Source organism: Terrapene carolina, unplaced genomic scaffold, assembly GCF_002925995.2.
Source record: "Terrapene carolina triunguis isolate 2854851 unplaced genomic scaffold, T_m_triunguis-2.0 Scaffold30630, whole genome shotgun sequence".
NCBI classification, from domain to species: domain Eukaryota; kingdom Metazoa; phylum Chordata; order Testudines; family Emydidae; genus Terrapene; species Terrapene triunguis.
Genome location: NW_020694981.1, coordinates 1 through 11,077, shown reverse-complemented (window position 1 = coordinate 11,077; position 11,077 = coordinate 1). Strand labels below are relative to the sequence as shown.

General features: G+C 59.5%; 1 protein-coding gene across 1 annotated transcript; it reads right to left on the bottom strand.

Moving 5' to 3' along the window:
- Nucleotides 1-775: 775 nt before the first annotated feature.
- On the bottom strand, nt 776-10,319 carry LOC112108783 (paired box protein Pax-4; the record flags this gene model as incomplete). Its single annotated transcript, XM_026662834.1, has 9 exons — nt 776-884; nt 1,404-1,462; nt 2,495-2,564; nt 4,920-5,002; nt 5,415-5,540; nt 7,028-7,091; nt 8,313-8,528; nt 9,242-9,372; nt 10,212-10,319. Coding segments are annotated over 9 exons (966 nt in total), but the record flags the coding sequence as incomplete, so codon positions are not given.
- Between the last annotated feature and the right edge of the window lie 758 nt (nt 10,320-11,077).

Genomic DNA, 11,077 nt, shown 5'->3' with positions numbered 1-11,077 from the left:
CTGCCTTCCGAGTACACCAGGGAAACATCATAAGCCCTGAAGCCTGGAGTGGAAGTGTCCAAAGGCTGCTGCTGAGCCGGGGTTGCGGGGATGGAACCCAGGCGTCCGATCCTCGGAGAGGAACTGGGCTCTGGACAGCAGAGGGGGAGTAGGAGGGTGCAAGGGGGGCATCGCTGTGGCACTGGGCGGCAGAGCGAAGGAGACTTGCGGGGCACCGCCGGGGAGAGCGAAGGGCGAGGCATCCAAGGGAGGGAGGGCCAGAGCTGGCCTCCAAGAAGCTGGAGGCAGAGTGCCCCCGGGAGCCAGCCCTGCAGCGAAAGAACAAAGGATCAGCCAGGCCCATGTCATTTGGTTCTTCCCCTTCTAACTGGGGTTGGGTGAATCCCCAGCGAGCCTGGAGCTGGGGGCATCCCTGGAGGAGAGGCCTTCAGAGCTGGGTGCACATGGCAGTGATAGGTGGGGGCTGTCCTGGGTTCCCCTCCCCCAGGTGCCCTGCCTGTCTCCTCCCCACCCCTGAGGTCTCCTTTCTGCCTGAGATGGAGTCTCCAGGGGAGGGAAAGAGGGGGACTTCACTCCTTCTCCCCTGTCACTGGAGCCTTGTGGGGTGCTCTCCCTCTGGGTTACTCATCTGTGCCCTCTCTGAGCTATCCACCCCCTCCCATGGAGCAGTGGAGGACAGACGTCCCTGGCCCTATTACCCCACGGGCTGAGCCGGGGACGCTGAGGAAACCACGCGGTGCAGGAGCCAGGCCTGGAGTCGTCCAGCCCCACTTACCACAGCAAGGCTCTTCCCAGGCGCCGGGCGGAGAGGCGCTCAGATGCAGTGGCTGGGAGGTCCCCGGGTAGACAGTGAAGCTGGGGGTGTCCGGGGAGGCAGCCAGGTGCTGTGAGGGGAGCAGAAAGGAGAGAGACGTCACCCACTGGGAAGGCCACCCAGAGAACATCGCTGGGCAGCGGCCACCAGCACCCCGCTAGGAGCAAGGCCACGCTTGATGGGACGCTCCAAACTCAGGGACCCAGCCTGCTCTGGGCCAGCTCCTCTCTCACAGGAATCCAGCTGCTTTGCTCCTTCAGGACTCGTCTACGTGGGAGCACTCCGGAGAGTTAAAATGCATTAACTAACGCTGTGATGTTCAAGTGCATTAAACCCCCGTGTGGACGCGCCCATTCAGAACTCATGGGGGTCTTAGTTTGCTATACTCTAATCCACCGTCCTGACGGGGTGGATCCAGCCGGGATCATCCCCAGGGAGAAGGGCCAGAGCCCCGTTGCTGGCTGACGGGGTGGGTCTGACGGGCAGAGGGGAAGCCTGGGGATTACACCGGAAACGGGAAAAACCCTGGGTCTAGGGTTAGCCTCCCAGGCAGAGCTGGCCCAGGAGGAGATCTGGGCACACTGCCTACCTGTGTGGAGATGGTGTCGGTCATTGAGGACGGATGAAAAGCAGCAAAGGCCTGGGGAGCTGGTGCAAAGGGGGACAGAATCCAGTCACACCACGACCCTGGGCAAGGCAAGGAAGAGAATATCGTATGGACGCTTCGCTAGCGACGGCTGCCACGCGCTTTAGAAACATTCACGAGCCTCACAGCCACCCGTCCACTGGGGAAAGTCATCACCTCCATTTCATAACCGGGGCGCAGAGAAGTGAAGTGACTTGCCCAAGATCACACAGCACGTCAGCCACAGAACCCAGGAGTCCTGACTCCCAGTCACTTGTTTCAGCCACTAGCTCACACTCCTTCCCGGAGCTGGGAATAGAACCAGGCGTCCTGACTCCTGGATCCCTTCTCCAACTTCCTTATTAAAAATGATCTTGGCGTCTCTCTACCAACTTCCGGGGCAAGAATCTCATAGAGCGCCACAGAACAATCTTCATAGGTATGAATCCTACAAACGGCTGGAAGGGACCTTAAGGAATCAAGTCCACCCCTTTCCCCCCACTTCGCTGAGGCAGGCCCAAATAAATGTAACTCATCCCTGACAGGTGTTTGGCTGATCTGTTCTTAAAACAGGGCTTGCACGGCCTCCCTCGGTGAGATATTCCTGTGCTTCACTAGCCTTAGAGTACTTAGAGTCTTCTCCAATGTCTAACACAGAGCTTGGGCGTCCGTGGAGAGCTGGTATTGGCACTGCAGGGGCGCTTGTGAAGGTGGCAGCTGTACTGAACCCAGCCCATGCGGCTGCCCAAGAATTTGAAGGGGAGAAGGTTTTCCTAGAGATTGAAAATGAAATGACAATGTGTTGGCTGAACCAGTCCCGGATGCCAGCGGCAGTGAAGGGTTGAATTGCATGGGCAGAATGAGATGGGATGGACAGACGATATAAATGACATTGCTGCCCATCGGAGACTGCCTGGGGGTGTCTGGGAAGCTGTCCACAGGCTGCTTCCAGACCAGAGCATTTGGCTAGGGGAGAGAGGAGGTGCACGGAGGGGACAGGACTGTCAAAGCTCCCTTGGGAGCATCACGACGCAGCAATGCACGGAGATTGTCACCTGCACGGTCAGTCTCCAGCTTCAGCTTTGCCTCTCGTCTCCATTTGGCTCTTCGGTTTGAAAACCAAACCTAGCACAGGAGAAGGGAGACGGTCAGTGACCTGCCCCAATCCCCCAATGATCCGCTGCACCCTTCCAGGCTGGGTGCACCCAAACACTCATGAAAAGCTGGACGACGTGGCCCCTAAAGGCTCCAAACCCAGAAGGCAACGAAAAAGGAAACTCATAGACTCACAGACATTAAGGCCAGAAGGGACCATCATGATCATCTAGTCTGACCTCTTGCACATCGCAGGCCACAGAATCTCACCCACCCACTGCTGTGACAGACCCCTACGCTCTGGCTGAGTTACTGCAGTCCTCAAACCATGGGTTAAAGATGTCAAGTTACAGAGAATCTCCCATTTACATCCGCAAATGACCCGTGCCCCACGCTGCAGAGGAAGGCGAAAATCCCCCAGGCTCTCTGCCAATCTGAGCCGGGGGAAAATTCGTTCCCAACCCCAAATCTGGCGATCAGTTGGACCCTGAGCGTGTGGGCAAGACCCAGCAGCCAGACACCTGGGAAAGAATTCTCTGAAGTAACTCAGAGCCCTCCCCAGATAGTTACTTTTTTCAATCTCCTGCTTTTTTTTGGAGCCACACACGTGATTTTTGGAACATTTGGGCATCCGCATGACGACAGCCCTAAATCCTCACACCCCACCCCAAAGCTTTGCTCTGCTCGGTCTCTAATGCATTAATGGCCACGAACCTGGGTGCCAGGGCAAAACTGGCAATTTGGAATGTCTTTCCTAAGCCGGGGCTGGCTGCTCACCTGCCAAAATGGGGCATAGACGAGACACGTCTCACTGCATGTGAAAGAGAGAACGGGGGGGCTGGCGTCTCTGCCTTGCCACTGGTGGGGCCTTTTACCGCTGTGCAAAGATGTGCTAAACAAACCCAGATCAGAAACACTTTGCCTCCACTTTGCATAGTGGTAAAAGATTATTGCAGGCACAAGGCCCAGGAGACTTTGCCCCAGCGTGTGTGTGTGTTTCCCAGGGGTTTGTGAGTGTGTCACGTGACAGCCTGGGCAGTGTGTAGTGGCAATGCTGTCTTAGCAGGCTGGTGTAATACAATGATGGTGTCATTTGTCTGAGCTATTCCAAACAAAGCCAATGCTTTGTAGCTTGGTGAGCGAGCAGCAGTACGCCCCAGCGCCTGGTCCTAAGAGAGGTCATCTTTCTCACTATTCCCAATGATACCATGATTTATAGCTGGCGTTACGAAGTGCATCCAGAAGACATATGAGAATGTGTGTGCGTGTGAGATTTATGTTTCCAGGGTGTGCTCTACCTGGCTGTGCCTGCTGGTGTGTGTGAGTGAGTGTGCGTGTGTGTGTGTGTGTGACTGTTGTCTCATGATCTGACACCCCCATGGCACGGCCAATATGTGTCTGCAGAGCCACAGTCCATGTGCCAGCAAAGAGAGCAACCAGCCCTAGCCTGGGACCCGTTGGTTCAGCAAAGGAGAGGCCAAAAATACCCAGAGCTTCAGACTCAGAAATTAGCTGCTGTCACCTACATTCTCCTCTGGGTGGCGCCCTTGCACCGGTCTCGACACACCAGCGTGGGACTGACTGCAAGTTACACAAAGATGGCAATGAAATCCGAGCTCCCTGGGAGTCTGCCTCCCACCTGGTAGCTGGCCAAGGTGCTGGGGAGACGCACAGAGCCTTCCCCTGGGTCCCGGCACGGCTGTGCCGCTCTCTCTCCCACACACTTGGTCACACTCACAGCCACTAATGCACCCCTCACTCGCACACGCTGAGACACGTCCGCTCACACGCAGCTGCACTCTCGCCACACGCTCATCTGCTCACTGACAGTCACTAACCCTGAGAGAGCTGCAGGAATTGCAGAGCGTTTGGTTCGCTGGCGAGTTCGAAAGGTCGGAAAAAATATCATTTGGGGTCGGACTGAAAATAACAAAATTCCAAATACTCGGCAAATAGAAAAGTTGTGAACAAGAGGCTGTTTCGATTTTGGCCATTTGCAATGTTTCTGAAATTTAAAAAAAGAATAAAGGAAATTTCGAGACGACAAGTCATTGCCAACCAACCAATCCAAATGTTTTTGTTTCAAAATTGTCAAAATGAAACATTTTCATTGGGGGGAGGGGATGTTTTTACGTTTTTGGAATGAACTATTTGGTGAACCCGACATGAATCTGTGAAAAGTTTTGATGTCGCCAAATCTGCATCTTTTACTGAAAAAAAGTCTCAGCCCAAAAGTATTGCCCAGGTCTGCTCACTATCGGACACTACTCTGCACATACACGTGCTCTCGCACTGGCACAGGTGTGCAAACACAGCTGGCACCAGCCTGGGTGTGCATGCGCAGAGCCAGCTTGGGGGGGGTGGTCAGGGGCGTTTCCCACTTACCCTGATGGTGGTGTCGGGGAGCTGGGTGGCTGAGGCCAGTTTCTCCCGGGTAGCGGAGTCGGGGTACTGCCCTCTCTGGAATTCTGCAAGGGAGTTTGGAGCAAAGTCATCCTGCCTTGGCGCACAGCTACCACCCCAGAGATGCACAGCTAGGTCAACACCTCCCCCACAACACGGGGCCACACCCTGCCATCAATGCTTGCTCCCCACTGATCTCAACAGGGACTCTATTTCGGATTATGAGAATGGCCCGGCTGATTCAGAGCCGGGGTCCCACCGTAACTAGCGCCGGCTGCTCCAGAGGACGATTGAAAGGACAATGATGGCATAACCTGCCCCTGGGGGACGTGCCTTCCTGCCCCTGTCCCTCAGCGCTTGGGTCATGCTCTGAAGCTGGAAAGCCAACGGCGTGTCGTGTCCCTGGCCTGAGTGTACATGGGGGGGGGGGGGGGAGAATCAGATCGCGGCTTCACCCCCAGCCCTCAAGCCACTCACCTTTCTCCAAGGCCACGGACTGCTGGCTTGAGAAGATCGTCCTGTTCCGGTGCTGGACGCCCGGCGGGGGTCCCCTGGCCGACGCTGAGCTCCTCCCAGGGTGCCACCGGGACGCGGGCGCCTCTGCTGAGCCCTTGCTGCCGGCTGCTCCTGGCCAGGGGAGGGGGAGTGAAGCGCGCTGGGGGGAGTGGCGCTTTCCTGTCGGGGGGCCCCTCCCCGGTCGGGGGGGGGGGGGGGGGGGGGGGTCTCCGGGGGGGCGGCCAGCAATGGGGCGGGGAGCTAGACGCAGAGTCCCGAGCTGTTCACTAATATAACCGCATGCACGATGCACAATATGGTGCTAATAATAATAAATGTCTCCGTGGGAGCGTTCTGGAGGGGACGACAATGGGGCCCCTTGGAGTTGCCCCCTTCTTCCCCCCGCTTTGATCTCCACCCACCAAGGACTGGCCGCGGTATCCCCCAGGACACTGACCAGCCAGCCAAAGGGGGCGCTGGCGAGTGACTGAAGAGTCTCCCTACCCCTTGGGGATGGTGTGTGCTGTGCTTGCTAGTCCGGGGGGGGGAGGTCTCAGACCCCCAAGAGGCTGACCCAGAGCAGCTGATACTGGCCCAGGCCACCTGCGCCTGCTCTCCGGGGTTTCCCTTGGCAGGAGGGAAGGAATTTGTGGGGTTAGGGTTAAAATATGGGTCTGCCAGGACCTCCTTCCTTAGAGGTTTTTAAGGCCCGGCTTGACAAAGCCCTGGCTGGGGTGATTTAGTTGGGGATTGGTCCTGCTTTGAGCAGGGGGTTGGACTAGATACCTCCTGAGGTCCCTTCCAACCCTGATATTCTATGATTCTAAGTGGGTTGTTCTGATGCGTTTCCCAGAGTGGAGGGAGCGGCTACCTACCAGCTTTGTGTTAGCAGGGCCTTGGAGGGGGCTCTGGTTGTACAGACGCTATCGCTGGGGGACAGGTCAGCGTCCCGCTGCATAGAGGCCACGGGAGGACATGTCTGCGGGGGTGGCAATCTGTGTGTGGTGGGGGGGGGGGGTGACGAACTGGGCCTGTTCTTAACGTGGTCTGTGAATGCTGAGAAGGGAGTGTGGCTAGGATGGTCTGCATTGGGGGATGGGAGACTGGCCGAGGGAAGATACCTGAGCATGTAACATGAGAACCCAGGAAGAGGTTAGAGGCCAGGTGACACCTTTGCCTGGGAAACGGAACAAAGGGGAGGGAGTTTCAGAGCTGGCTGGTGGAAGGGCTGGGAGGCAGACAGGACTCTGACCTCCCAAGGTGGCTAGGATGCCCTGGGACCCCAAGATGTACCTAATTGAGGGGGGTCCTGTTGTCTGTGCCTGCAAGACCTATCTTGGACTGTGTTCCTGTCATCTAAATAAACCTTCTGCTTTACTGGCTGGCTGAGAGTCATGGTGAATCGCAGGAAGGGGGGGGCAGGGCCTGGCATCCCCCCACACTCCCTGACAGGGGGTACCCGTGAGTGTCTCTCCACGGATTTATGTTACGAGCGTGTTCCTGTTACATGCTGGCTGCAGTTGCCCCCAGGGTCTTTGCACCTGGGGACTTTCCACGGCGTGTCTCACCTGGTGGTGACGGCTCCATCATGAAACCAAAGTCAGCTGTGAGCCGCATGTCCCCTTGCAGGTTCCTCAGCACCCGGTTGATGGAGGACACCTGGGCAAAGAAGACGCAGGGAGTCGCTTGGGGACAGAGTCAGTGACCCAGTCAGACCCTGGAGCTAAGCAGCTCTCGCCCACTGAATGGCCAGAGCAGGGGGAGTGAAGTCAACAGGAGTCTCTCTGTTGACTTCATTTGGCCCAGGGCGTGTAGACGGAGACGTGGGGCAGCTGGGGGCCAGATGCGGGCAGGCCTGGAGTTGTGGAAGTCTCGGAGCCGAACCTCCAGAAGGACCGGTGCTCCTGAGTTTCCCTGACTGCGCTTGGGTTCGTGCTGTCCCCCAAGGGACGGCGCCCATCTGCGCCCAAGGAGCTGGAAAGCTGGAAAGCCCTTTAATGTCAATGGAATAATAATATCTGCAGCGAGACAATCTGCAAACCAGAGGCGGAAACTGGAGAGACTCTGTGATTAGAAAATCTAACCCTGTGCTCTGACCCTGGAGGTGACATTTTATTCTCTTTCTCTTTCTGTCTGGGGCCCTTCTGATCGATTGGTCGCTGTGGTCTGCCCCGGGGGATGGCACCGGCTGCCACCGAGGGAAAGCTAGTGAGCCTCTGTCTCTGGGAACACGCAGGTGAGGGGCGTTCTGACTTCCCCTGGGAATTTGCTCCATTGTGGGGGAGCCTCCCAGAAAACAGCCTGGCTTTCACCGGGGGCGCCCACTGAGCGCAGTGCTCTCACTGCCCTCGGGAACTGCCAGGCTCTGTCTTCGCACTGTCGATTCCATTGACCTGACAGGCAGACGGGTGGTTCCACTTGGGTCTCCAACAGAACCAGCCCCACGGTCTGTCGGGTGCAGTGACAGCACCCCTGGCATGAGCGCTAACCCCCCGCTGCTCTCAGGGCAGCTCCCCACCATTCCCCCCGCTGTCCGCTTCTCCCCCCGCTTCCTTCCCCTCTGCGTGGGAGGCCCTCGCTGCACCATCTGGCAGGCCATGTCCCATCTCCTCCTGACCCCTCCTCCAGCCACTTCGCCCGTGGAGCCTGTGAGACAGTGCCGATGGATGGCGAGTCTGGAGGGGGCAGTCCGGGTAGTGAGCGCCCCCTCCCCATACCCTTGGCTTGCCCTACACAGTAGCAAGAGTAAAGCCGCTCCCAGCTGACCGTGCGTGGGCTGTGCATCGCCTGGGATGGAAGCAGAGGGCCAGAGCCCTGCAGTCCCAGCCCTCGGCGCCAGCCCAGGCCCGGGCTCTGTGACTTCTCCGGCCGGTGGCTTACGCTGGGCGTCCGGTCGCTGGCGCAGATGCCTTCAGAGCGCAGCTTCCTCCTGATCTCCCACGCGAAGATGGACGGGTGCGCCAGCTTCAGCTGCGCGATTCGGGCCACCACCTCTGGGGTGGCCATGCGGGGCTTGCTGCCGCCGATGGCCTTCGGCTCCACGGCGCCTGTCTGGTAGTAGCGGCCCAGGATCTTGCTCACGCAGCCATTGGAAACCTGCGGTACAGAGAGAGAGAGACACTGAGGCAGGGGCGCCGGGCGGGGACTCGGGGGCCTAAGGAGATGGGAGAAATAGGGGATCAAGCCCCGTAAATCAGCACCCTCCCTGCCAGCCTCCCTTGGCCCTCTGCTGCCCAGGCTCCCCCCGGCCCTTCCTTGCGTGGCTTTTGCCCCTCGGCCTCTGCTTGTCTCCTCACAGCTGCCCCAGGTCCTCCCCTTGTGTTTTGCTGCTATCTGTATATTTGCTGGGACATGGGCGGGGCGTGAAGTCCCCATTCCAGGAGGCTAGCCTCTGCCCCGCCCCTTCTGCCTGAGGCCCCGCCTCTGCCCCGCCCCTTCTGCCTGAGGCCCCGCCCCTTCTGTATGAAGCCCCGCCCCTTCTCCCCCCCGCCAGAGCCAGAGGAGCCCTGAGCCCCCAACCATGGCATGAGGACCCCTGGCCAGCCCAGCTGAGCTGCCTGCCCCAAGCCCCCGGCCCGCCGGCCAGCGCAAGCCCCTGCCGGCGTGGAGGGAGAGGCAGGGCGGGGGCTGGAAGAGGAGCAGCGGGGTGGGGGGGAGGGAAGAGCGGGACGTGGGAGTGGGGCCTCGGGGCCGAGCATGGGCCTGGCTGTCGGGGAGGCTCAGCCTCCCCTGGCCTATGACACCCTCCGCCCATGTGCTGGGATCAGGAATAAACTCCCCTCCTCCCCCCCCCCCGGTCCGATTCCCACCTTCAGGCTCCGGGAGATGTCACAGGCGCGCACCCCACTCGCCGCCAGCTGGACGATCCTCTTCCTCTTGCCCGGGGGCAGGGGGCGGCCATTCACGAAGAGCCCCCCCAGCTGGTTCACGCCGCCAGCCCCTGGGGAAGAGCCCGGGCAGACGGGTGACGTGGGGCCCCCGCAAGCAGAGAGGTGACCCCCCACCCGCAGGCGGCCTAGCAGGAGACAAGGGGGCTCGTGTGCGGGGCAGGGCTGGGGAAGGGGAGCGGAGGGTGCAGGGGGACGTCAGCCGGACTATTTCAGGAGCATGTTGTCTCCGGTCCCTCGAGAGGAGGTTTCTGGGGGGCGGATGCCGGGCCCGGTAAATCCGGCTAGAAATAAGGTGCGAAGTGTTAACGGGGAGGGAACTGAACCCCTGGAACAGTGGGACGAGGGACACGGCGGCTTCTCTGTCACTCGGCGTCCTCCAATCCGGCTTGGATGCCGCTTTCTAACCGGCGGGCAGATGTCTGGGGCCTGCCGGGACCCCCCGAAAGGGTTGGCCTTGCCCTGTGCTGTGGGAAGCAGCAGCATGACGTAGGTGGAGGGTGGCATTGGGGTGACCCTAACCATGCGCTCCGCCACCCCGGGATACACCCTGTGCGCACCGGGGGGGCGCACCCCCCTCAGGCTGCTCTGGGGTCTGCTGGGGGCCGTTTCGGACCCGGCTCTATTCGCAGTCCAAGGAGTCTCCTTCGCCCCCAGCTCGGGGCCCGGCTCAGAGAAGCGGCGGCAGAGCTGGGAGCAGAAGCCGCATCTCCTGCGCTCTAGGGACCAGCCCGCCCTCTCTAGCCAAAGCGAGTCGACCGGATCCCCCCAGCCTCGCCTCTTTCCCCCGCTTTGCACCGAGCCACATCCGCCGTAACGCCCGCCCGGCGGCTCGCTGCAGCCCGGGCGGGCTGGAAGCTGGAGCAGCACTCGGAGGGGACGCAGTTCTCACCTTGGTGCGGCATGTGGCTGCTTCCCAGTGCCTGGGCCGGGGCGTCCTCCAGAGGCTTGTTCAGCTCAGGGAGCGATGGGGAGGCAATTCCAGACGCCCCCTCCCCCGCTGCAAGAGGGTCAGAGACATACAATGACAGAGTCAGATTTTCAAAGGCTCCCAAGTGACTTAGGAGCCTCAGTCTCATGGAAAGTCAATGGGGCTTTAGGCTTCCGGGTGCCTAAGTCACTTCTGGAACTAGGACTTAGGCCTCTAAGTCACTTGGAAATGTCGCCCCTCCCCCTTGCCAGGTGGTGACCCCAGCCCTCCCCCGCCAGCTCTCCAGCACGGGATGTTCTCGTTCTGCGGAGACCCCACAACTCCGGAACAGAATTCGGACCTGCCTATTGGTGTCCGTTCATTCGTACTGCCGGAGCCCCTCCAGCCCCACTGTGCTCGGCCCTGCGCACACAGCATTTACTAACCTCCCTTTGGGTTATAGTCAGCGGTTAGGGGCCGGAGACAGGTGTGCGGGCAGCTCCTTGCCATGTCCAGAGTGTGAGAGGAGCCCACTCGGGGTGAGACAATACAACTGCTTCTGAATGAATCCGATCCCTTGGAAACTACATGGCTCTGTTAGGGTTTTATACGGCTGCCCATCCCCGTGGTGTCTGCTCCCATGGGTTACTGTAGGCTCTGGATACCATAGGAGGCCGCAAATGGGAAGCTGGGAAGGCAGCAGAAAGGAACCACAACACATAGGAGCAGGCGGAGAGGGGCCTGGGAAGGGGGGGGGACCAGTCCAGGTACTATGGGTCAGCTCTGTGAATTTGATGATAATCATGGAAAATTTGGCTTAGACGGGGTGGGAGATCTCATAGGTTGTC